This window comes from Taudactylus pleione, unplaced genomic scaffold, assembly GCF_031769625.1.
Source record: "Taudactylus pleione unplaced genomic scaffold, aTauple2 ptg000018l, whole genome shotgun sequence".
Lineage (NCBI taxonomy): Eukaryota > Metazoa > Chordata > Amphibia > Anura > Myobatrachidae > Taudactylus > Taudactylus pleione.
In genome coordinates, this window is record NW_028284420.1 from 482,284 (window position 1) to 509,658 (window position 27,375).

Consider the following 27,375-nt stretch of genomic DNA (forward strand, 5'->3'; position numbering starts at 1 on the left):
GCATATATCATTTAGTTATGTTGCAAGTGTGCACATAGGACATAACTATGCACGACAGCACAAATTGATAACCTTCTGTGTGTTCTATTAGTGCATTACAATTGACTGTCTACATGGAATATTTGGCTGACTCTCCACAATTTAGTATAAATAAAATATTATGCATTTAAGTATGGTTAGTTATGGACCACAACCAGGACTTGTCACTTTCCTGTATTCTGTCATTACAGAGATGTTATCCCTCCTTACACTTACTTTAATGGAGGTGTGCACAGTGCCCAAGCTAACATGCCAATGCATCTAATGATAATAATACCTTACATCCCACCTCTAATAATAGACACAAACCTGTACAACTAACCCCCTCCAAACCTCCTGCCAGCCATTCATCCCCCTCCCATATGCACAAATGTGTAATACTGCACTGATATTATATTTATATAAACAAGCTCATGGACGCAGCTGTTCTTACAGCCTGACCTTGGTACTGACAATGCCAGCAGACAGCTGTGCCCCTCTTTTCTCTGCCACCCACAAGGGTACAGTTCTCTATTTTCTGGTATACTGTAGAAAACCTGTGGCTCTCATGTTACAGCTTAACGACAAGTCCTAGCAAGCCCTACTAGCCTGTATGTGGCCAGACTGTACAATGCAATAATATGTATTATATTTGACCATATAACACTATTATGACATTGTTTTGCATGTATGGTGTTGGATGTAATAGCAGGACATTACAGTCTCTATGGGGGATAAGGCTTGTTCGATAAAATACCATTAGCAATATGGTGATAACACACCAACATCATTTAAAAAACAAAAATACTTTAATCAGTTAATAAAGCACTTAATGCACTTAATGTTTAGAATTATCTATCTATCTATCTATCTATCTATCTATCTATCTATCTATCTATCTATCTATCTATCGTTACAGTAGTTAGTGAAACTAAGCACAAATCTGGGTTTTCACTTCCAGTTTAGTGCAAACTCATATGGCTGCATGCTGGAGAAGCAGAGCAAGTGTTAATATCTCAGGAGAGCCAGGGACTGATAACAATGAATACTTGTCATGTGGGACATCTCTGACTGTCACTCTTCCATTTATAGTAGCATAGCTTCCACTCCCTGGATATAAGAGGGGGCAGAGTGACCACCCTGGCTCTGTCATTCCTTCTCATCTCATCCCTAGCAGCCCTTACTCAGACATAATGGCCCCCAAGAAACCAGAACCCAAAAAGGAGGCCCCCAAACCAGCAGCTGCTGCTGCGCCAGCACCTCCTGCACCAGAGCCCGTGAAGGAAGTTCCATTTGATCCAAAAAGTATCACTGTAAGTATAAAAGAACACAGGTAGATCATGCTTGTACAGTATGGACAGATTATGCTCTACTGTAGAGGATGCTCAATGCTCCCTATCAAAGTGTTATCCAAATAGTAAGTAGCACATTCACTTCATTACACCATGGGGACCACTATGCACTCAGTTTTCTATGCAAGGCATTCAATACTATTAATACTACAGGTATACTAATAATGTCACTAGTTATGATTGGAGAATACATAAATTATGTATGTTTTTACAATACAGATTAATGTGTACATTTTTACATATCACACACTTTCATATCATACACTGAACTACTGTTCATGTAAGGGATAATCTGTACAAAGTTATGTTACTTTAATTTATTTCAGTTTATTAACATTTTAAGAGGAGGGAAGAGACCATCCAACAAATGTAGAGTCGTAATGTGATAAATTTGCGCCCTGAAAGCTGCATTAGGTAATAAATACATTTCTTGAGACAAAACACAATTACTAAATATAGGAATAGTTTCAACATTGCATTAGAGCATAAACAATATATGACAAGACATTAGAAATTTGCTACATGCTGGTTATTCTAGTTACACAAATTATTCTAAAAATCAAAGTATAATATTTAATTTCTCCGATATGACAATATTATTCATTGTGTGGCTACAATTTAACACCTTTTGGAGGAAAGTCAGAAATATGATAAGAGGAATTTTAACTTCGCAATTCACCAAAATATTCAACAAATACTACAGTATATATAAAGCATTAATTAGAAAAAGTCCACAGGTAGCATACCAAGTTCCCGTGCAGTCAGTGCAAATTTATGGAGCAGTAAAGGGTAAATGTCCAGTACTACATAACAACTATTGCTTTCATTAGCCTATCTTGTTAGTTACAGATGTATTTGTTTGGATTGTACATTTTGGTAACTGTACCTTTTCACAATGTTATTTCATGGTCGGAAGAGTCTAGATACTGGATCTGCTGTACAAAAAGACTGACATGTCTATCTATCTAATGGTCTAATCCATTAACTTGATATTTAAGTTTATATGACATGATCTTTAATTATATACTAATTATATTGGTAATATTAGTAATAGCTGTAATGATTATGAGTATGAGCACACAAACATGCATTCCTTAATGCTGTAGAACAAGGTGCTTTATCATTGATATGTGACATGGAATGGATTTATTAGCCTGTGGGGTCACATCATGGGTTGGGTACGCGATCCTGGCACACACAATGACGGCAGTCAGAATCCCAGCGCCAGAGCCATACCTAGACATTTTGGTGCCCTGTGCCAGAAAAAGCATTGGGTCCCCCCATGTTTTAAATAGGGACACCAATTAAAATACAGTAGTGCAACTTAATTCACATTACACCGCACAATATTGTCCCTTATTCACGTTATGTCACACAGTAGAGCCCCTTATAGACATTATGCCATACAGTAATGCCCCTTACACATTACACTGCACAGTAGAGCCCCTTATACACATTATGCCACACAGATGTGACCTTTACACATTATGCCACACAGTAATGCCCCTTACACATCATACCACACATTAGTAGTACCCTTATACACATTAAATCACACAGTAGTGCTCTTATACACATAATACCACACAGTAATGCCCCTTACACATTATGCCACATGTTAGTAGTGCCCTTATACACATTATGCCACACAGAAATGCCCTTTATACATTATGCCACAAATTATCACCCCTCCAATCCCTTCCCTATGCCTCTATTAGTGAATCATGATTTAATTAATTCCAGCCCCAGTCCCCAGTGTCATTTCCAGCCCCAGCGCCTAGTGTCACTTCCAGTCCCAGCCCACAGTGGCACTTCCAGGCCCTGCGTTAGACAAAGGAGACAGAGCAGAGAAGACAGTTACTGCTTGCTCCAATGTATATTAATAGCGGTGCTCCTGCCAGTGAAGGAGCTGGGCGCACTGCTACTAATATGCATTGCAGCGGGCCGTTGTGTCACACCAGACCGTTATCCATTATTGAGTGCTGCTCAGGACCATTAATTTATTTCTATCCATCAAGTGGCTCCCTGCAGCAGCCACTCTACTATTGCTTGTAACATTATGTTGTGACTAAAGAAGTTACATTGTATCCATTCCTGTACACAGGATTGTACCCATTCTTATGCTGGGCATACACGGCAAGATAAAATGTCTGTCAGACCGACAGACATTTTATCTGGCCAGCTGCCAGCCGCAGATGTTCGCGGCATACACTGTGAGAGAAATCTCACAGTGTATAGCCCGACATCTGCGCTCCGCCCCCGGGGGAGGAGACATTTCCCTGTTCCTTCCGTAGGAAGGAACACAGGAAATGTCTGTCTGTCGGCCACGCTGGGCAAACACTGCCCGATGCGGCCGACAGTTACCGGGTAAATATCGCATCGGACGGGCATGCTGGACAATCCAGCATGCCCGACTGAGCAATATTTAACCCTCGGTCGCCCCCCCCACGCTACAATTATCGCGGCGATCCACCGATATCGGTCGGATCGTCCCGATAATTGCAGAGTGTATGGCCGGCATTAGGAACAGTGTTCCCATACGAAATGGACACATTTTTTATCAGCAGATTGGCTCCAAGAGGTCATAATTAAGGACGGTCTGAATACTGCACAGAGTGGTGTGCTCATTTTTCATTTTATTGATATTGTTGTCATTGTTACAATTCATTTATTGGTAATAAATATTTGTAATACAAACCTTTATTGTTTATCTTCACAAACAAGCGCTCCTACATACTTCCTTTTGCTCTTCTATTTGTAGCAGGTAGCAGACCCTGCTTGTTAGGAGCTGCCAGTTTGGAAGCATTGTTTTCCTTGTTTGATAGGCGTACCTTATTTTCTGCCTTTGCTTAATTAATTCCAGCCCCAGTCCCCGGTGTCTTTTCCAGCCCCAGCGCATAGTGTCACTTCCAGTCCCAGCCCACAGTGGCACTTCCAGCCCCTACGTTAGTGTCTCTTCCAGCCCCCAAAACTTACCTTCCTCTGGCTACCCGCCCGCCAGTCCGCAACTCCTCTGCTGGAGAGATGTGAAGTCATGACGTTTCTCCCTGCAGACACTGCAGGAGACAGAGCAGAGAAGACAGTTACTGCTTGCTCCAATGTATATTAATAGCGGTGTGCCTGCCAGTGAAGGAGCTTGGCGCACTGCTACTAATATGCATTGCAGTGGGCACTAGGCAGTGGCTGCACTTACAGATCACAGTGGTGGTGGCCAGTTCTGCCCACAGGGCATCTGCGCTCTGTGCTTCGGCATGGCCGGCACCACCCTAGTTACGGCCCTGACTCTTCTAAGCTAAGAGAATTATTTGTGCTGCCTGTGCAACTTTACAAATACATAATAACCCTGCAATCCACTTACCCATGCCCCATCTCTCACTAGTTTCAAGTGAAAATAAAATAAGATTGGAAAAGCAATAACCAAAAAGAGAAAAGGGGCAGGACTGTCTGGGTGTTACTTTTACCTATGTCAAGGATTCTCAACTGTTTCTAAACAAGGTCTGTGTTTAAGCTTCACTACCCATTGGTGTTACCAATTCCTAAGCATATTTATTACTGATGATTTTAGACACTTGATGGCTTTTATTTTTACTGACATTTTTCTGGCAGTAAATGGGACATACCTCCCAAACTTTAATGCCATGGACAATGCTGTCCCAATCATGATGATGGAAACGGGTTCTGGAATCAGTACTGTTCCACCTAACTTGGGACAGCTGTGTCATATGCTACAGGGACAAAGTGTTGAATGCAAATGCAAAGTTGGTCTATGTTATAAATTATACATAATACATGACTCAGGGAGATATGAATTTATGTCCATGCTTATACATGGATATAAAAACCCTTGGTTCCTTCTAATAGCCTTATATTTTGTAGTAACTTGTGCATTATTCCCTTCCGATTATTTATTATATACAAACACAGATGTATATTTCACAGAAAGATTTGCTCTAGATCAGGCAGAGTGTTGTTGTGTCTCCAAGACACTCTGGTCTACAGATATAAATTGGCAAACGTAGATAGGACTCCTATACATTATAAGCCATAAATATTTTCAGAACAAAGCAGCATGTAATTAAAGAGCAGCTATTAACTGGACACAAAAACATGGTTGTACATGACATGAAATGTATTCTATCCACTTAGTTCAAGTGTATGAAGCCTGCTGCCGGCTGCATGTGATGACAGGAGCTAGCTGATGTGTCTATCCAGAAAAAGTATCCAGTGTCTGGCAGGCTGGCAATTGGACTGGCTGTATTATTCCCAAGAGAGGGGAGTAAAGGCTATAACTACCTCTCTTTCACCTCCTTGAAATAATATAGGTGCAATCTACATCAGTTTTGGTGAAATTATGATACAATAAGCTATATTTACGAAGTGGCGCCTCATGGCGGTTTGTAGCTGAAAGATTAAAGCGGCACTAAAACACTCGGTGTAAAGCACACCACGGTTTAATGTATTAGTGTCAATGCCATTTAAAATTTTCAGCTCTAACCCACTGAGGAATGTAGCAGACTGTCTCAGTGAGAATATCGATCAGCATATTTGGACACCTATGAATACATAATGCATTATCTCTAGGAAGCAACAATATTTCTTTGAAGCATGGCCTGTTCCTGGTAGAGTGATTTGTATCAGCAATATGCAGTGCTCACAAGGCTGATGAGGTACAATGATACAATATCTATCACTGGGAGCCAAGTTGGTTTCTGGCTAAGAAATCATCACATAATTAGTTACATGCTTCTTCATAGTGCCTTGACACCAGCAATGATAACTGTTCAAGTCAAACACGGCACACTCAAAAATAAGTGAGACTAATAAACTTGAAACAATGTGCTGTCTCTCCCAACTATTTCTTTCATTGAAATTGCCTGCATTCTGTTATTAGTACATAGCTGCAATTCATAAAATTATGCAGAAACTGCAGTTTCTACATAATTTTATGAGAAAAAAATGCAGGCCCCTAATTCGGGTAATGGATGAAAACAAAGAGTATAAGAGATGCAAATACATCTCTTCTGTCAATGTGTTAAAATTTGTACCTATGCATCTATTACTGTTCCAAAATGTACACTCCACATTTTGATTCTTTATATAGTACAGTAGCTGCTGAAATAGGGCTGTGACAAAGTTACTTATGCCTACTTTCTAACATCACTTACATTTTTTTTAATCAGTAAAGAATATTTTGCACTTGTTTTGTTTCATTTGAGAACATTGTATCTATAATTACTACTTCATAACCATGTCAGTTTAGCCTGAAAATGTTAATGTTTTGCATATAGTGAACATGAACAAACTATGAAACACTGTATTGCTTATTGAGATTGTTTAGTAAATCTGCTGTCTTCAGAGATAGACACAGTCTCTTAGGCCAAAGAGAAACTACCTGTCTACATGGCTGTCAAGGAATGCTGGAACTTGTAGTACTTCTATGTTCAGAGAACGTCAGGTTGGGGCATGACCACAGCTTATGTGAAGACAATGGGACCATAATGTCTACAAAGAAGGAGTAGGGGGGGGGATACAATTCTAAAGAAAAGAAAGATGGAATCTCAATCCAAACATTTAGGTGGTATATTTACTAAAGTGCAGGCTTTTAGAAGTGGAGATGTTTCCCATAGCAACCAATAAGAATCTACTTAACATTTATCTATGGGCAACATCTCCACTTCTAAAAACCTGCAGTGTAAATATACCCCTAAGGGTCTGATTCAGAGTTGCACATAAAGTGTCCACAATTTCAGCCCCTTTATGCGCTTGCAAGTATTTGAGGATTTTCGCACTGCACTAGACTGTGCCATCCGCTAGGGGACATAGCCATCATCATTATCATGTAGAGCAGGGATAGGGAACCTCAGGCCCGTGGGCAGTATAAGGCCCGGGGAATCATTTGGTCTGGCCCTCAGAGCTTTTTTCTGCTAGCCTCATCTGGCTAGCAGGGTGCCCAGAATGGCCCCCTGCAGCCAGAATCTATGCAGCAGTGCTGGCAGGAGCATCCTTAGGACCCTTTTGACGATACACTGCTGCCCTTACACCTCCCCGCAGCATCCTCAAGGTATTGATGTAATCAACGACGATTGTGGCCCCGCCCCATGTGATGTCACATTGAGGGACCGCGGCCTGCATCGAGCCCGCAAATGATGTTATATATATCAAAATGGCCTTCGACAGAAAAAAGATTCCCCACCTGGGCCACCTCTGATGTAGAGGCTTTTGCACCAGCCCTATCATTGGTGCAAGAGAAAGCAGGGTTATCTCTACATACACTCATTTCTGAATACGAACTAGGCAAACACTTATACTAAGTGTGAAAGCCCTGTTGCGCCCCAGTAACACCCACTCAGTCACAAGTGGAGATATGGCAGAGATCTGTACAACACTGAACCAGCTGTAATTGTTCTAAATTGCGTATAAAGGACCTGACATATGTGCAGTTTGCTGATTATCCGTACACAGATGTTATTGCATGCAGGGCAGGAGTAGAGAGCATGGCTGGGCCCAGGTTATGACAGTGGGTGTGGCCTAATGTAAGGAGCCATGGCCACGTCCCCTGCAAAAAACTAAAAATAAAGTATTATCTGTGGCAGTGTATAACGCCGCTGTGCGCCCCTCAGGGTCAGATCCGGGGGGGCATGATCAGTGCGATCGCTCTCCCCCTTCCTATCTGATAGCAGCAGTCTCCCCTACTCACTGCAACCCAGCACTGCTGCCACTGACAGGAGGAGGGAGGAGGAGAGTCAGCAAGCCCAGGCCTGGGTAAACTGTACCCACTCTCCCCCCTCTCAGCATCCCTGATTGTGTGCAAGTTTCAATCAGGCACTAAACGTACAGATCATCACCATGTAGACTAGAACAACACCATTGTAACTGTTGGCGCTGCCTTTAAGAAATTATAGATGTCTGATGAGGTTATCATTTATTTTTCCCCATTTGTCCTTAATAACTATAATATTGTCTTTTGTCTGCAGCTGGAATACAGCGCTGATCAGATTGAAGGTAATTTTCATAAAACTGTTTTAATTCCAACATTGTGATGAAATGGTTGTGGCAAATTGCACCATAGTGATATATTTAGTAACTAACTAAAGCAACTGACACAGGCAGAATTACCATCACTGACAGATTAAAAGTCAAACCGAGCCTAAAATGAAGCCCCTGTTAGGGTTTTACTGCCCATTCACAACACCCTAGGTGACTAGAGCGCAGTGCTAGGCCCTTAGCCGAAATTTGTTATAGAGCTCCTTGATGCACTGTTCCACCTCACACCAATAATCCTTCTAAAATGTGTGCAATGTTAATTATTGTGTTAAAAGCTGAAAGTATTAGGAAAATGCTATCGTGTAGGGTTGCACTGAAGGAGAGATTCTAGATGGATCCCTTGATGATGGAGTTCTCAATGGATTAAAACATAACTCCACCCCAAATAAAGCTTTGGGTGGTTAGGTAAAATAAAAATAAGAAAGTAACCAGATCTTACCTCCTATTCCATAAGGACACTAAAGGTATCCTCCCTCATAGCTTGGGCAATTCTTTCTCAAACTGCTATAGATTTTTTTTTTAAACAGTTTATTATTTTCAAAAGTACATAACAATACAGAATCAAAAAGAAAACAGACATGAGCATACATGGTAAGGGCGAAAAACTCCATGTAGCAGTGAGACATGACAAAGTCAAAACCAGGAAAAGTTAATAGGATCTATTGACAAAAGTAAACAAACAAATACAATACAATAATAAAAAGGGAGAGGAGGGAAAATATAAATCCAGTCAAGGCATAAAACTCCAACATAACAGGAATAAAACATACATTTGACTGGGAATGAAAAATAAGGTGAAGGAGGGGTGAGGAGAGAGAAGGAGACGGGGGTGGGAAGAGTCCACAGGTGCATCATTTGTGATTACAAATTAGTTGCCTATATAAAGCTGGGCATACACGTCCAGATAAAATGCCTGTCAGACCGACAGACATTTTATCTTGCAGCCTGCCAGCCGCACATGTCAGCGGCATACACTGTGAGATTTCTCACAGTGTATTTGCCCGACATCTGCACTCCGCCCCCAGGGGAGGAGACATTTCCCTGTTCCTTCCATGGGAAGGAACACAGAAAATGTCTGTCGGCCGCAGCTGGGCATACACTGCCCGATGCTGCCGTCAGGTTACCCCCTAAATATCGCATTGGACGGCCATGCTGGACAATCCGGCATGCCCGACTGAGCAATATTTAACCCTCGGTCGCCAGCACACACTCTACAATTATCGGGGCGATCCGCGGATATCGGGCGGATCGCCCCGATAATTGTAGCGTGTATGGCCAGCTTAAGTACCAGTTGGTTGTCTCAAATAACTTGAATATAGAAGATTGTTGTTGAGTCCAGCTTATCAAAGAAACTCAATTTTTTTATAAAATTTAACAACTCCACTTTCAATAGCAGGCAACGTCACTCTCCTATCATAATGCAGTGATTGTAACAGAAAATGCTTAACAGAACCTAAAAAGGGGGGGGGGTTCAATTCCAATTTTGCATGATTACATTTTTTGCTTCCATTACAATAGTAGTAAGTAGGGGAAGAATCATCTGTTTATGGGCACCTAGAGACCAATTGTCAAAATTGGAGCATAATAAAGCCAACGGCTCTGCACGTAATTGCAAAGACAACAGGTCATTCATAAAAATAAACTGCTATAGATTTGTCAAAGCTGCAATTAAAGAAAAGCCCATCCTCATCATGAGAAGCAAGTTATATAAATATACTAGCGACAAACCCCAGCTTCTCACTGGAGCAATTTTGAATTTACGGCTATAGTCTTTTTTAACTGAGGTCTTATAAGATTGCCTTGTAGATGACACTAGTAATATTTTCTCCTGATGACAACACAAAAAGATTTCATTTTGACATGACACGCAAAAGGTCCACCTAAAGTTCTTCATGAGAAAAGCAGTCTCCACGTAGATCAACTTGAGCTACGTTAAGTGTCTGGGGTATATTTACTAAGGTGCAGGTTTTTAGAAGTTGAGATGTTGCCCATAGCAACCAATAGTATTACAGTACATCAAGCATGTTTGCATTGTTGAACCATTCACTGTAATTCACCACATTTTAGTGAATTGAGTGCACAAGTCCACAACAAATTGAAGCACCCACAAGATAATGATGCTATTGCAAAGCACAAGTGTTGAAGTATTATCAGGGGATTAGGCTGCTGATGAAAGAACATAGAATGAAAAGAATGTCCCATAGAATGGGGGTGGAACAAAAGAAACATTCTAGAGTAGAGCCAACATACATATTACAGTAACCTGACACCCATATTTCCTAATTGCTGTGATAAATGATATTTACCAGCTGCCTGTGATGTGTCACTGAGGTTATGGTGTTGAGAAACTGGATAATGAGATTGTTTTCTTGGGCAGAGTCCTTAATATACTTTGTATTGACTTGTTTGTTGCTTTTTGCATATTTGGCTAGGAACAGAGGAGAGCCCATTTTCATTTTATTATTATTATTGTTATTATTATTATTATTATTATTATTATTATTAATAATAATAATAAAAATAATAATAATAATAATAATAATAATAATAATAATAATAATATTTGAAAGAGCAATTAGTTGAGGCGCTTGTGAAACCAATATGGAAAGAATACATTGTGGAGCAACTTTCTACATCTGTGATTCTCAACTCCAGTCTTCAAACACCCCCAACAGGCCGTGTTTTCTGGCTTTCTTTAATCACACACAGGTGAGTTAATCTATTTTGCTAGGTCAGTAATAATCCTACATGTTTCCACAAACATTAATCCTGAAAACATGACCTGTTGGTGGTACTTGCGGACTGGAGCTGAAGAACCACTGCTCTCTGTGAAAATTCAAATATCTAACATTTCATATTTTCTCTCTTAGGGGTCTATTTACTAAGCAGTGTTTTGAGACAGTGTGAAAAGTAATAAGGTGCCAGCCAATCAGCTCCCAACTGTCATTTTTCAAGCCTGTGAGATGGCAGTTAGGAGCTGATTGGCTGGTACCTTATCACTTTTCACTCTGTCTCCTAACACTGCTTAGTAAATAGACCCCTGAGTGATACCTGTTTTGGAATAAGTTGTTGCTGTAGAAAGTACTGTCAGCTATTGTCATCATTATTCATACTCTTTATCCTTAGAATTCAAAGAAGCCTTCCAGTTGTTTGACCGCACCCCAACTGGGGAGATGAAGATCACATATGGGCAATGTGGAGACGTTCTAAGGGCACTGGGACAGAACCCCACTAATGCAGAGGTGATGAAAGTTCTAGGAAGACCCAAGCCAGAAGGTGAGATGAATTGAATGGTTTATACATGATCGTCTAAAACTGTAACCAAATATATTGCTTTATCTGTGGTTGAATATAAAGTCTGAGACCCCTATTACTATGCCACTGTTTAGCAGTGTTTCTCACAATTGGCCTGATGCAAAGTTCAACGGGCACCTGTTTTCAGGATGTATCTTGCTTGTTTTCACACTGCACATGTTTCGGAACCAAGCTACGCAAATATGGATAATGCAAAGTTTTACCTTTCTACACTTACAGCCAAAAAAGCATAACTGAGCTAGAAGGGGGCGTTCCCAAGTAAGAAAGTTCAGCGAGGGTGTGCCATCAGAATGGGGGCTATACAGTGTTTGACATAAGTGGAAATATACCTGTTCCCATGTGTATCATTTATTTTGTGTATCATTTATCGTGCACCTAGTATAGAGCTGGTGCAATTTCACACTGGTGATTAAGACTATGACAATGGGCAAATATACCCATTTTTTTTTTCCCACGCACACTATACATGAGCACGTGTCCATATCCATCCAACACATCATCAGCCCCAATGACTTTGGTAGGAATCTCCTGGTGACTGCATGTGATATTAGCACAGAGCAGAAGTAATTGTTTGCATTTTTTCAATTTCTCCTATTTGAGTCCTAATAATGATTGAGCCACGTTAAATATGTATCCTAGTCACCAGAAGTTGTGGCAGGGGATTTCAATGTACCAGAGCATTTCAGTATATATAATAAGCAGCAGTGCAAGTTTACACTGCCAGGCAGTGTTACTGCTCATACATGTACTTAGCGCCTACATGCATACAGCAAGGGCCGGAGGAGGGATCCAATCGGATCTATCTATCTATCTATTTATCTATCTATCTACCCACACACTCTGTATATATTCAGCAATGTTTTGGATAATTTACTGCTTCATTTTAGGTTGTATTGCCTGAAACGTAGCATCCGTACCTTTAAAGACTGTTGCCAAGCATGCAGTGTGATTCCATCTGTTTCCATATGGACAAAAGCTACTGATCTGAGATTTACACTCATGCAGCAGTAATGGAAGAAATAATAGAAACAGAAAGCAGAATTAGCGGTATACACTATATACCAGTGATTCCCAACCACGGTCCTCAAGGCACACTAACAGTCCTGGTTTTAGTGATATCCATGATTGTGCACAGATGGTTAAATCAAAATAACTGAGGCACTAATTAAGTCACTTTTGCTCAAGTATGGCTATCCCTAAAACCTGCACTGTTACTGTGCCTTGAGGACTGTGGTTGGGAACCCCTGCTATATACTGACTGGTTAGACACACAACAGACAGATGTCAATCTACCATATAAATAGTATTGCTGTAGTAAAGTGATCTGCAAGTCCCAAGATCTTTTGGCTGTATGTGACATACCTTCCATGTGGTACAAACATTCGGCCTCATCCACCTGGCGTCGGGTCTCGTTCTATTTCTGTGGGAAGGATTAAGCCCATTCAAACCCAAAGCAGGGCACAGAGGGGAGAGTATTAAGGCTACAGCCGGCTCAGGAAAAGTCTGGGTATTTTACACATTCTATTTGTGGGGGATCTGATCACTGACATATACAGAGACATTACATTCCTAGTACTGAAAGGACAAACAAGGGCAGTCATTCCCTTCTGGGAGATGTGACCATGCTGTTAGTAGTCCAGATGCCCGCACAGAGCATCACATTCCCAAAGTTGTCCCAGGGGGGGCCATTGACATTTCACTAAGCTGTACTGTGGGTGTTGTTATCCAGGAATGCAGGCTATGCCAGGGTACAAACAATCCTAGAAGCCAGAGAGATGAAACAGGTCAACTCTAAGATGACTTAATGCCGAAAGCCTGCCATCTGTCTTCCTCTAGATCCAAGTTAAGTACAGAGTTTGCTAAAGAATATCCAGAATACAATACAGCTTCAATCATACAAACATATATATCTCTATTCCATCTTTAGCCATGAGAGTGTTAGCAGGCTACGTAGTTCATATGACTAAGGACAGGTGTTGCCTGAAACAGGTAAGCCGCATTCACACTTTTCAAAGATGTAAATGTGAGGAAATACATTTTAACTTTATTGCTTTATTGGCGAAGTGGTTTCTGGAGCTGTGGTTTTCTTGTTCTTATCTTGAGATGGTTTATGGATTTGTACAGTGGAGCACACACATAATACTATCATGATTGCTCATTACTGGTGAGTGAGTAAATCTTTATGTTTAATTTGCAATAGTGGTTAGACTTGTGCTCACCTATAATGGGTCTTACGCTAGCTGCAGATTATTATGGAGATGGACTCTGTTATCTTCTTAGGTTAATTGTTCACAAAAGATATATTACTTGCGCTCTGGTACAAGATTACTAAAAGGGTTTGTTATGGAGGGTGTCCACCAGTCTGTGTCTGTGTATTTATGACAATATGGGCTAAAAACAACGTATCTTTCACATTAAATTTTACTGATACAGGTTGAGTCTCCCATATCCAAATATTCCGAAATACGGAATATTCCGAAATACGGAATTCTTTTGGCATGACTGAGATAATGAAACCTTTTGATTTTTGATGGTTCAATGTACACAAACTTTGTCTATGGCACAAATTATTAAAAATATTGTATAAAATTACCTTCAGGCTGTGTGTATAAGGTGTATATGAAACATAAATTAATTTCATTTCTGTACACAAACTTTGTTTGAGCCACAAAATTATTGAATATATTGTTTAAAATTACCTGCAGGCTGTGTGTATAAGGTGTATATAACACATAAATGCATTATGTGTGTATATTTGAGTCCTATTCCCAAGATATTTAATTATGGTATGCAATTATTCAGAAATATGGAATATTCCGTTATTCAAAATACCCCTGGTCCCAAGCATTTTGGATATGGGAGACTCAACCTGTAATATAAAATTGTGTGAACACACAGAGCGCATGTAATATATCTGTTTGTGAATAAATCCTTGTTTGTTTGTTTCATGGTATAAGGCCTCAGCGTATGTTAAAATTATCTATACTTTTTATTGTTTATTAGGAGACAGTTGCAAGGCAATAACAGGTGTATCTATCTACATGGTTAACAAGAAGTAACTTTGCCAGTTCTGAATCACTTTTTAATAGCAGTTACACATGTATTATCTCTATAATGGCTCTTCAAAGATCACTGTATAATATGTTTTAGTCAGAGAATAAGTTTCATCTGTATTGGAATTGAAGTGTTTTTGTAGCATAATTCTGGATAGATGGGCCTTTATTGTGTTATGGCTATACGTACAATAAATGGTTTGGAGGAGTGGAGAGAAGTTGAGGAAAGGTTCATATGTTCTTTTTTGCAGTTTCCCCTGAACATGATCTGTTTTTCATTCTATGGAGAATTAAAGTCTAGGATAATGATAAAGTACATTATACAGAGTTTTTAAGTGACCGTCAGATAATTTTTTTTACACACATATAAAAAAAAACAAAGTTATTTTTTAAGATCTGAAAATTATTTTTACAACCCGAGACAATGTTTTATGGGAAATTCCTGTAGCCAATACTATAATGTTGGATTATTTCATTCTGTTTCAGAACTAAACACCAAACTCGTGGACTTTGAAACCTTCCTTCCAATGCTCCAGCACATCTCCAAGAATAAGGACCAAGGCTCCTTTGAGGACTTCGTAGAGGGACTTCGTGTCTTTGACAAAGAAAGCAATGGCACTGTGATGGGAGCAGAACTGCGACACGTCTTGGCCACCTTGGGTGAGTTACAGTTCTGAAACGGTTTCCACAAATAATAAATGTAAGACCTATGTTACTTGTATTCCCACTGCTTGGTAAGGTAGAACAATGTAATATTCTTGTCTTTGATGCAAGACTGAACTGTTGGGTATGTTGCTCTCGATCTGTAAACCCACATCTATGGTTTATTTGTACCCATTACACACAGGTGAGAAATTGCAAGAGAATGAGGTGGAACAGCTCCTGGCAGGTCAGGAAGATGCCAATGGATGTATTAACTATGAAGGTAATATTTCAAAAGCTGGTTATCATTGGTTCATCTTGTTACATTCAAAATGTAACTCGCAAACCCACAAGTTAGAGAGGGTCCTGCTTTGCTGCTGCCACGTGGCAGAATTAGTACCACAGCTTTGTAGATACAACTCCTATTGAGATACAACTTCAGGAGCACAATTATTCTGATTGTCTGAGATACAACATGGGTTCAAAATCACAAAAGCTAACCAAGGACCATATCATTCTCCATTCAACACTGACTGCATTTTTATTGGACAATTGGACAATTGGACAATTGGAATCAATTGGAATCAATTGGAATCAATCACTCACCCACCCAGCAAAAGTATTCCCAAATAAAATATGATATTAATCAAATGAGTTGGCTATTTCTTTCCTATTTATTATTACATAGAAGTATCAGCCCTGTAGTTAGCATTGATTTGCTTTTCATGTTTCATGGTTGGAAGAGATACTTTGGGGTTAATTGTGTATATCCATGTGTGTGTATATGTTTTTTGGGAAATTATACTGTAAATTACAATGGCTCAAGAACTGTTTTCTTGAAGTGATAGGTTTTTGTTATACAGATTACATGTGAAATGATTTCATGAATGTGGTTAGGAAACATATTTGACATATTTTGTTATAATTTGAGAGCAATACTGACTGGTCTTGGTTGAGTCATTTTTGCAGTAATGTGGATTAGCCAGAATATTACACTGTGTAGCGCTAACTGAAATATCAGAGGAGGGCTTATGGTATGATTTTGCAAATGGTATGATGCAGCCAAATTTATGGAGTTGTCTGGTCTGATACAATTTCTGGCCACAAGAAGTTTGTGTCATTGATCTAATTGAGATTCTTCTCTTCCCCAGCTTTCATCAAGCACATCATGGTTGGCTGAGGATAATATGGTATGTGTATCCTAATAACACTTTACAAAATGCAATAAAATGAATGTGTTCTATCCACTAGCAGACTGTGAAAAGATTGAATGATTATGACATTGTAATTGTGCAGTTGTTTAACAGTCTGTGCTGTGTCTACACTGAACGATCAGTAGTTCAGTATAGCAGTGTAGGCACCCTCCCTCATCCCCGAACATGGCCAATCTGTCGTTAGTGACAGATTGACCGGCATGTTCGGGCGAATATAGATGTCAAAAACAACCAGCGGGAGTGCGCATCACTGGTTGTTTTTGACATTAAACTGCCCGATTTGTGTCCAATTAACAAGCGATTGAATGATAATCAGTTAGTGGATACCCGCCTTTAAATATATTTGTATACTATGCTTTTACAATCTCACTCATGAAGTTTTCTAAAATTAACCTGAATCATAAACACAATGCAGGAAACCATTTTCTTGGCTCAAACAACATTTAATGTGCATACACACGGTACTATATCTATGAACGATACGAACAATAACGATATCGTTCAACGATATATCATTCATATTGTTCATTTTTATGCAGTGAACGCCCAACGATGCGCTTTCCCACATGAACGATACCTTTGATCGTTCCTACATGCATGCCAATCTGGACGATATCGTCAACTTTGCCTGTTCAGAGATGTGGCAGGATGACTTCACTGAGAGACATCTTTGGGGGGAATTCAATTCAGTGTAATGTAGAATAGCTGCGGAAGGGAGCTCCCCCAGCTATTCAATACACCACACTGTTTGGGCGGCTAAAGGATTTCTTCTCGCACCCCCTGGGGATGCGAGGAGAAATTCGACAAAAGTGCTGGGCGCGCAGCTGTTTGCCTGCTTAGTTGGAAAATGCCGGTTACCGCGCCTTAACGCCCAGGTTAAGTAGCGAGAACCGGCATTCTCTGACTTACCTGCTTCCCGACAAGGCACACAGTGCATTGAATTGAATAGCTGCGGGAGCTCCCTCTTGCGGCTATTTATCATCACGCTGAATTGAATTCCGCCCTTTGAAATATATCTTTCAAGTCGTTAGTGGTACAGATCGTTCCGTGTGTACCCAGCATTAGCCTATCAATTATCTGAAAAACTAATGATATTATTTTGTGCTTCATGCCTAAGTGATGTCATTAGTTCCTAGTAATTTGATAGGCTGCAATTTCAAGAATCTCATTAAACCGTACCTTCTGTCATAAGCACACAAACTGTTCTTAATAGGAACATGCACACAGAAGGGCCAATACTCACCAGGGCATATGCCATTCTGTGGAGCATGCCATTCTGTGGAAGCCCGGGCCCCAGTAATCTGTACCCACTCCCCCCCTCTCAGCGCCCCTGCACACACTCCATGTAGATGTCCCCCGACTCAGCCTGCCCCTACTCATAGGCCCCTAGAATAATGGGGCCCTGGGCAGCTGTCCGGTGTGCCTATACGTTAAGATGTCCTTGACTGCACATGCTCCATATTCAATCATGCGCATTTTCAGTTGCATTTCCACTTTCAAAAGAAGGTGAGTTCTCACATAGGCAAAGTTCAGAGAGGGCATATTATAGGAATTGTAGGCTATGCAAAGTAGGGCAGAAGGGTACATACGCCTGTTTTCAGACAGTTCGTTTGCACCAAGCTTAGGCTCCTGTAAGTGCACCCTGATGATGAGAATGATGATGACACCCATGAATTTGAATGTATGAATAGTGTGAACAGGTGCACCGCAGGCAAATGTACAACACTGCTTATGGGAGAATGTACACATTTATTTATTTGCATTCAACTCTGCATCAAACCCAAAATGTTCTACAAAATCTGTGTTCGCTCTATGCCACATACAAAGGATCACATGTGGGAGAGATATGTCTGCATGTATATGTCTTCCTTTACATTAGAAACAGATTCCAGCATTAACATTCACATTACAAATATATGATGTCTCCGGTGTTGAGGAGTTGGAGGTACTTCGGGGTTTGTTGTATGGTGAGTGGATTACTAATGTCTCCTATCTTTCCTAGGTTTCCCCGGACTATCCCCACCAACAACTACCCCATCTGACCCTCAAGTAAAGATCCTGGCAACTCATCATCAGTGCTGTCTATGAAGCACCTTTCAGCTGTGATTGACCCAGAGTTCTAAGAGACTCATGTCCTCTACCGAAGTTCCATGTGCAGTTGTAAATTATTTGGGGATTTTTTTTTTTCCCCCTGGTGACTGTTCACCAAATAAAAAAAATCACAAAAAAATAGATTTGATTCATTTATGTACAGTTTCATGTTTTATGTTGCAGAAGCTTACAAACCAGAATATTCAACAATGGTGTAGTGTTCAGGAAAGGAATTTCTGCTCTGCACTGGGCTCAGAGATCCCTATAAATGAAAATGTACGCATTAAATACAATGTTTTTTACATGATCAACCTGGCAAATATTAGAGAGGAGCCTATATCAAATCCATGTTGAGAAAATGAAGGCACCAAAAAGATCAGTTAGCAGTTACCAGAAGATACTGCATGGGCGGGCTTCCAGGCCTAACCGCATGTGTAATACGAGGAAACTATTGATGATAATTAATGCCCTCCGATATGAACAAAATCACTAAATAAATATGTTTTCGCCTTATTATATACTTATGGTATAAAATGTTTACTACATAAATAATAATAAAAAAAACTACCAATAATCTTGATTTTTCCCAGGTCATTGGTTCTGTAACCTTAATGGACATGACTTGCCAGAGAGTGTGGTCCTACCCAGGGGAGACATGGGCAAAGGTTGATAGGATCTGTCACTGGCCTGATTTTGCTAAAGGTCCAATGTGTGCTGTGTGAGGTAAAGGCTCCTAGAAATAAATTATGAGGCCCATTTATCAACGAGTTTCATATGCAACAAGTTTTAAAACTTGTTGCGTATGATAAATGGTGCTCCGGCCAATCAGCTCCCAACTGTCATTTTTCAAACAGATGACATCTGATTGGCTGGAGCACCATTATCATACGCAACGAGTTTTATCACTCGTTGCATATGATAAAACTCGTTGATAAATAAGCCCCTATATCTTTAGGACTGCATTATTAAGAACAAAATGGGCTCTTGGCAATGTAGCACTGTTCGATCTCCGCTCCCCTACATATAATTATACTATGACATGAACTACGGACACAAGTTTCCTTCTACACCTTTATTGCTGTTGGTTGTGGTAGTGCAGTTAGTATGTTGAGCAGTTTGCAGTTACTATATGCAACTATGTGTGCCAATTTTCACTCACTGGCCTATACAACCGAATTCTCAGCTTTTGGGAAGGAATCCTGTACCCTACCAGAGCAAATTTCTCTCTGTGCCAGCTAATAGGAGAGGTTCATTCTCTGTATACAACAAATAAAAAAACGTTCCCAATGCTAATACAGAGCCGCCTCTGATTGGCTGGCAAATTAAAAAAAGTCTCCTTTCAGGTTTGATTATAATATAATGTTTGTTGCTCATATGCTGGGAAATAAAGCTATCTCAGGTTGTCATGACAACATGTCTAGCTGGCCCAGATCTTTAGTCTTTTGGTCTAATCCTGTTTTATCCTGTGATGACCATTTTGGTCTAATAATTTTTGTTTTATATACTACACTATATATAATATAATTTTACTTTTTTTTTTTAATTTTCATACTGCAACCTTTGGTCCACCACCGACCCCTACTTTTTCATGCGGCTCCCTGGAACTGTGAACGCTGGCCTCTGAAGCGATCAGAGGCTAAAGAAGCTTTGTTTGTGCTTTGTGCACTATGTGTAAATAATGGATCCACTGTATATGTGACCATTATTTTTAACCTTTTAAACAAAACAGATAATCACTGCTTCTAAATAAAACCGTTGCTGCACTATCTGGTTGGGTTGTGCAACATCACATTCCACTGCCCCATCTGTAAAAATAGCTGCTCAAGTTGGAGAACTTTGGAAGAGTATCCCTCAGGTTTAGATAAGGAAAACATTTCATACCAAAAAAGGCTTTGTGTCTGCATCATCCCATTCGACATGTCTGATAACAGCAAGTCTTCACGATATGCCCCTCACACCTACCCAGAGAGGGGTCTGTTATTTTGGTAAAAAAAATATGCATGATCACAGTGGACATATAAGCTTTGATACTGAAAACATATATATATATATATATAGTTATGAGGGTCCCGAACAAAACAAGTCCCAACACGGCACTACTAGTACAAAGTTATTGTATTAAAGATAATTAATACATGTCAATACTTGCATCACATCTTCAACATGATAGACAGTGCATCCACAGCATAATGTGCAACGTGACGTTTTGGGATCAGAAGACCCCGTCCTCAAGCTGCTGTGGTCTGTAAGTAGCAAATGACTAATAAACAAGACATTGTATATATATATATATATATATATATATATAAACTACTGAGGTATTTTTTCAGGAACCTACATAATCATCTACTTATACATTTCATTTGTAAATGCATAACAGCAATAGTGAGGTGGCATGTGCTATTCATGAAATATGCCCCTAGAATTTTTGTTAATCCGTAAAATGATTTCATCTGAGGGCAATGTAGAGGAAGTTTATCAGTGCTGTTGTGGTTTGACGTTGAAAGAGAATGGTGCTGGCAAGTCAAATAATATTTGTGAAACAGGTGATTTCGGGGGATAACTGCATATATTAAGCAGTGTTCTCCCCAGGCTGTTTTCTGCGGGCGCATCGCCCGGCAGAAACAGCCTAACGCCCGGCACTTTCCCCCGCCGACCCCTGCTGTGGAATGCTGGCCTCTGAAGTGACTGGAGGCTAAAGAAGCCTCTGATCGCTTCAGAGGCAAGCGTTCCCAGTGATGCAGTGCGCGGGTGATGTCATGACGTCACCCGCGACGTGAGGAGCCTGCCCCCGTGCCAGCTGGATCTAGTTAGATCCAGTCAGAGCGAGGCAGTGGGAGTGGGAGCGTGAGCGGTGAGCAAATTAAGGTAAGTTCTGGGCTAGGGCTGGGACCGAGACCAGTCTGGGGACACCGCCTAAGGGGCACTATTTAAGCCTGGGGGCACTGCATAAGGGACCAGCCTGGGGGGCACTGCATAAGGGACACTATTTAAGCCTGGGGGCACTGCATAAGGGGCCAGCCTGGGACACTGCATAAGGGGCACTGCATAAGGGGCCAGCCTGAGGGCACTGCATAAGGGACACTATATAAGCCTAGGGGCACTGCATAAGGGGCCAGTCTGGGGGCACTATTTAAGCCTGGGGGCACTACATAAGGAACCAGTTTGGGGCACTACATAGGGGCACTACTTCAGCCTGGGGGCACTGCATAAGGGCAAAAGAAAACTACAGGGGGCAATGCATAAAGGGGAAAACTACAGGGGGCACTGTATAATGGGGAAAACTACAGGGGCAATGTATAAAGGGGAAAACTACAGGGGGCACTTTATAAAGGGCACAAATACAGGGGGCACTGCATATGGGGATAACTACAGGGGGCACTGCATAATGGGCACTTTTGACTGAGAGCCAGTGGGGGAGCAGCCTGAGACCTGTCGGGTTGGAATGGTAAGGGAGATACCCGTTTTCCCGGCGTGCGCATAATTGCGAAGGCCCCCACCCGGCTACTTGATGCCACCCGGCTGGAAAAAATTTCTGGGGAGAACACTGTATTAAGGATCCCCCGAATGTATGAAAGAGACCCTCTATTTCCGACAGCAGTTGCAGTCAACATAGGTTTCTATGGGGGCTGCAAAGCTGCCTGATTTATGAAACTCTGGACTGCAAAACATTCTGAAGCTTGTCTCTGATATGATAACGCTTACTCCAGGATTTTAGTAAATTCGTGTGAAGATTTCATCTTCACTTTGCGATTTTGGGCAAAAAATATTTATTACATATGCAGTGGCGTAACTAGGGCAGGGCGAGCGGGGTGCGTGCCCTGGGCGCCACGGTACCTAGTTAGCCAGTGTAGCGCCGACCGCAATGAGTGCGGTCAGCGCTACACATTTACACAGGACCGGCGCTGGGCTTCCAGCGCCGGTCCTGTGCTGCACAGCTGAGCCCTTTCCCTCCCCCTGAGCGCTTGCCCAATAGCGCTAGGAGGTGGGCACAGGCTGTGCATAACACACGCATCGCCGCCAGCGCTGGCGGCGATGCGTGTGTTAAACAGCAGCCAATGAGAGTCAGATAGACTCTCATTGACTGCTGCAGCACCCACTGCAAGAGCCAGGCTTCCGTCCGGCTCCTGCAGTGGGTAATGGGACAGACGTCATGGGAGCGGTGTCGCGGACCGGAGCAGTAGCAGCGTGGATTCAGGTAAGTATATTTTTATATATATATTTTTTAAACCTATCTGCACTACTGGGGGCACAATGGGGGAGGGGGTGGCTACTACTGGGGGGACCTCTACTGGGGCTAGGGGCACAACAGGGTAGGGGTGGCTACTACTGGGGGCACCATTATTGGGAGGACCTCTACTGGGGGGGCTACTACTGGGGGCACTTAATCGGGAGGGGGAACCTCTACTGGGGACTACTACTTGGGGGGGGAACTACCACTGGGGGCATTATAAAAGGGGCCTACTACTAGAGGCACTGCACTGGGGGGACCACTACTGGGGGCAATAATAGGAAGGGCCACTACAGGGGGCACTGGATAGGGGGATCACTCCTGGGTGCCTGCATAAGGGGACCACTACTGGGAAAACTGCATGGGGGGAACTACTGCTGCGGGCACTATATAAAGGGCACTGCATGGGGGGGAACTACTGCTGGGGGCACTATATAAAGGGCACTGCATAGGGGGGGGACTACTACTGGGGGCACTATATAAAGGGCACTGCATAAGGGGATACCGCTACTGGGCGCACTGCATTGTGGGGACTGCTACTGGGGGCACTGCATAAGAGGGAACACTACATGGGGCACTGCATTTGGGGGGGCCACTACTGGGGGTACTGAGTAAGGGGAACTAATTGGGGGCTGTATAAGGGGGACCACTACTGGGGATACTGTATAAGGGGCACTACTATGGGCCTGCATAAGAGGGACCACAACTGCATACTGGGGGTACTGTATAAGGGGTACTACTGGGGTTAAGGTGCATATGGATAGGAATGTTCAGTGTGAAAATAAAGGGGTGTGTCATGTTGACACGCCCCATTTTTAAGTGACCACGCCCATTTTGTTTGACGCGCGCGCCGAAGGCGCACGCACATCAGAGGGGGGTGGGCTCCCTTTTCCAATTTGCCCTGGGCTCCAAATACCCTAGTTATGCCACTGTACATATGCATTAAAAATGCTATTTGTGATAAAAAAAAAATGGGCATTGCCACCTGTTACCTGACTTTATTTTAGAATAATAAGAATGCGTAGTAGCTTGTATAGTTAGAATTCAGAGGTTTTTTACTGTACTAGCAGGTGGCTCAATTAGTAAAGTGACTGACTGCAAAGCATGATGTTGATAAGTTATATTCCAAACTATGAATGTATTTTAGATGATTAAGAATGCGTAGTAGCTTGAAATAGTTATAATGCACAGGCTTTCACTGTGTTAGCAGGTGGCTCAATTGGTTAGGTGACTGACTGCAAAGCATGAAATGACAGATTCAATTCCACTGTGTTTTAAATTAATGAGAATGTAAAGTAACTTGATATAGTTAAGGTGGGTACACACTATACAGATATATCTGCATATCGAGTGATCTGCAGATATATCTGCAGATGATGGTCATTCAAACACACTGAACGGCCATCATCTGTGTCTGGCTGCGGGTTCCGGCGGCCAGGGGGCGTGTCCCGGCGGACGGGAGAGTGTCCCGCCCCCTCCACGCGGCTGCCACTGTGTTTGTATGGGCGGTCTGCAGAGCGCCCATACACACCTGCCGATGAACAGATTTGTCTGCAGACATATCTGTCCATTGGCTGTGCAGCACAGCCAATGCGATATGTCGGTGAACGACGACGTTCACAGACATATTGTGGCTACACACTGGCCGATGGCCAGCAGATATATTGGCCAATCAAATGATCGGCCAATATATCTATCAGTGTGTACCCAGCATTAGAATTCACAGGTTTCCCTTGTAACAGCAGATAGCTCAAACGTAACCTGTCTGACTGCAACGCATGAAGTGTATAGGTTCGATTCCCAGCTATGACTGTATTTTAAAATGCGAATAGGAGATGTGATCAGGCGCAGAAAGGAGATGCCAGCCCAGCACTCACAGAGCAGGAAGCTACATTGCCGAGGGACGTTTCTTGTATAACGGCAACTTCAGGATACGCTGCCATGGCACCCCACACCTCTGCTGGGCCTGCTACGGCGCCCAGGGCACGTGCCCTACTCAACTTCCCCTAGTTACACCACTGCCAGACAAACAGACCAGTGAATGTTATATATAAGACTAGTTAGCAGCCTGTCAAAATGACGGGACATTTTAACACCTGTGAAAAGTCCCATTTGAGCCCTCAAACTAGTCATTTCTGCTCACCAGCTCGGGGGGCTGCGAGTAGAAATGTCAGCGCTGGTGGCTGTGCGAGCCCAAATGGAGCAACAATTGAATTGCTCCATTGGGCGCTATCTAGTGGCTGCCAGCGCGCAACACCTTTGAATTCCCCAATAAAAAAAGCAGCGTTAGCCTTTTATTATATAGGATTTGTCGCTCTGTCGCATTGTTTCTATGTAGTCTAACAGTTTACTTTTTTGATACTAAATAACTATGTAAGATTTGGCAGCTTTACCTTGAGAGCTGTGGAAGATATTGGCCAACAAACAAACAAACTTCTTTTTTTACTATGTATATATTAGGTATCGTAGATATCTGTTTTATATGGTCAAGTCACACATTTAATGACGTGTTGAGCTCTTATACAGAGTGTTTTTTCTATCCATTTAGATGTCTTCGGCTAATTCATGGGGCCAAATGTAATAGGGTGTCAGTTTTAGTAACAGTACAAACTCGCACTTTCTCGCACTTTTAAAAAGTGCGAGTTTGTACTGAAACTCGCAAATTCAATAGCCTGCAAACTTTTCAGCTCGAGGCTACTGCATTTGCGAGTGCAGGCGAGTTTAGGACAATGTAAACTGACACCTTTTAATGCGAGTAGCATTAAGAGGTGCGAGTTTTAGAGAAGCCATCACAGATCAGTGAGATCCGTGATGGCTTCTGTGTGTGTTTTAAAAAAAAAAACGTGCACCCCCTCCCCAAAAGCATAACCAGCCCCGGGCTTTATAAAGCCTGTTTTGGTTCTAAAAATACAGGGGTCAAAATGCGTAAGGTGCCCCTGTATATTAAGAACCAGCACAGGGCTTTGTTGAGCTGGTCCTGGTTCTGGAAAATCAGGGGACAAAACGAGTAGGGGTCCCCTGAAAATTCCAGAACCAGCACCGAACTCTGTCTAGCGGGGGGGATAATGCCACAGCCAGGGAAAACTTTTCACCGGTTTCCCCGGCCAAAGCATTATCCCTGACCGCTAGTCAGTCCAGGCCGGGGATCCCTGGGGAGTTGGGTACCCCCCCAATAAAGGGGTACCCCTCTCCAGGGCACCCCAGGCCTAGACTGATAGCCCGGGGCTATCCCCGGCACCCTAGGGCGGGGGATAGCATTTTCTTCTGGAAATGTATTTTGATAAATATGCTTATGAGTTGATGCAAAGTGAATGTCAGATCGTTGTCCAAATTGATAATAATGGGGACTGCGATCTGCAGCGTACATAGATAGTCCAATACATAAAATTATGCAGAAACTGTAGTTTTTACATAATTTTATGAAAAATAGCTTAATATCTTTACATAAACCTGCAGCATAGCTCAAACACAGAACGTGAACATGTGCCCCCTTGTATTGTATACATACACTGATTGCTTATCACATACAACAGAGACAATCGTACATCAAACTGTGCAACACTGCCACCTAGTGCTCATACAAGGACAGCAGAGTGCAATGCAGCAAGATACTGTACACTGCTGCCACCTAATAATAAGTACAGCAAAAGTAAGTTGTAAGTGGTAATTAAATGAATAACATATTCATAATACTGTATATGAGTTAAATACTGATATATGCAAGTGTATTCATGTAAATATCTATATAAAGAGTGAGTTCTGATGTCATCACTCCAGTATACATTTGTAAAGTGTCTATTAGAATTAATTTACCGTCTCGTCTGTGAAGTTACTTAAATCTGTGACAGTACCTACTTTTGTCACAACTTTTGGGAGTGTACTGAAATTCGACATTTCTGGAATACATTAACTCAGTGGTTCCCAAACTTTTTTGAATCACGGCGCCCTACAGTATCAGCATTGTTTTTTCGGTACCCCTAAGCCAAACGTTTGTTATTGAGAAATGAAAGAAAAAAATGTAGTAATGTTGTAAAGTGAAGTAAATTGTGCTGACCTGTCATCCTTAGGCTCAGTTATGTCATGGGGACAGGTTTGAGCTTCTGTTTGTCCACATATATACATTACATTGACCATAAATAATTTGATTTGGTACTGAACCACCAACCTGAGGCACCCCTGGAAGTGTCCTGAGGCACCCTAGGGTGCCACGACGCACAGTTTGGGATCCACTGCATTAACCATTTTCCTTAATAACATATTCTCGCTGCAACTTCAACCTGACCCCCCCTGGCATTATTGGGTGCACATTTTTCTAAATCTGCGTAAACACGGTACGATTTAAATGAACGATATGAACAATAACAATATCGTTCATTGTTAAATTGTTCATTTCGTTCATTTTTATGCTGCCAACG

General features: G+C 41.8%; 1 protein-coding gene across 1 annotated transcript; it reads left to right on the top strand.

Annotated features, from left to right (window-relative positions):
* Positions 1-1,156: 1,156 nt before the first annotated feature.
* Positions 1,157-18,885, top strand: MYL4 (myosin light chain 4). Its single transcript, XM_088482500.1, has 7 exons — positions 1,157-1,331; positions 8,345-8,372; positions 11,541-11,690; positions 15,269-15,442; positions 15,630-15,707; positions 16,576-16,614; positions 18,641-18,885. Exons 1-6 carry the CDS (start codon positions 1,212-1,214, stop codon positions 16,602-16,604), a joined length of 579 nt encoding a protein of 192 aa, XP_088338626.1. The 5' UTR covers positions 1,157-1,211; the 3' UTR covers positions 16,605-16,614; positions 18,641-18,885.
* The last annotated feature ends 8,490 nt before the right edge of the window (positions 18,886-27,375 follow it).

Excerpts from the sequence above, each read along its gene's own strand:
- MYL4 (XM_088482500.1), top strand. The coding sequence starts at position 1,212 with ATGGCCCCCAAGAAACCAGAACCCAAAAAGGAGGCCCCCAAACCAGCA. Across the intron at positions 1,332-8,344 it reads TTGATCCAAAAAGTATCACT|CTGGAATACAGCGCTGATCA; the intron begins GTAAGTATAAAA and ends TTTTGTCTGCAG. Across the intron at positions 11,691-15,268 it reads AGGAAGACCCAAGCCAGAAG|AACTAAACACCAAACTCGTG; the intron begins GTGAGATGAATT and ends ATTCTGTTTCAG.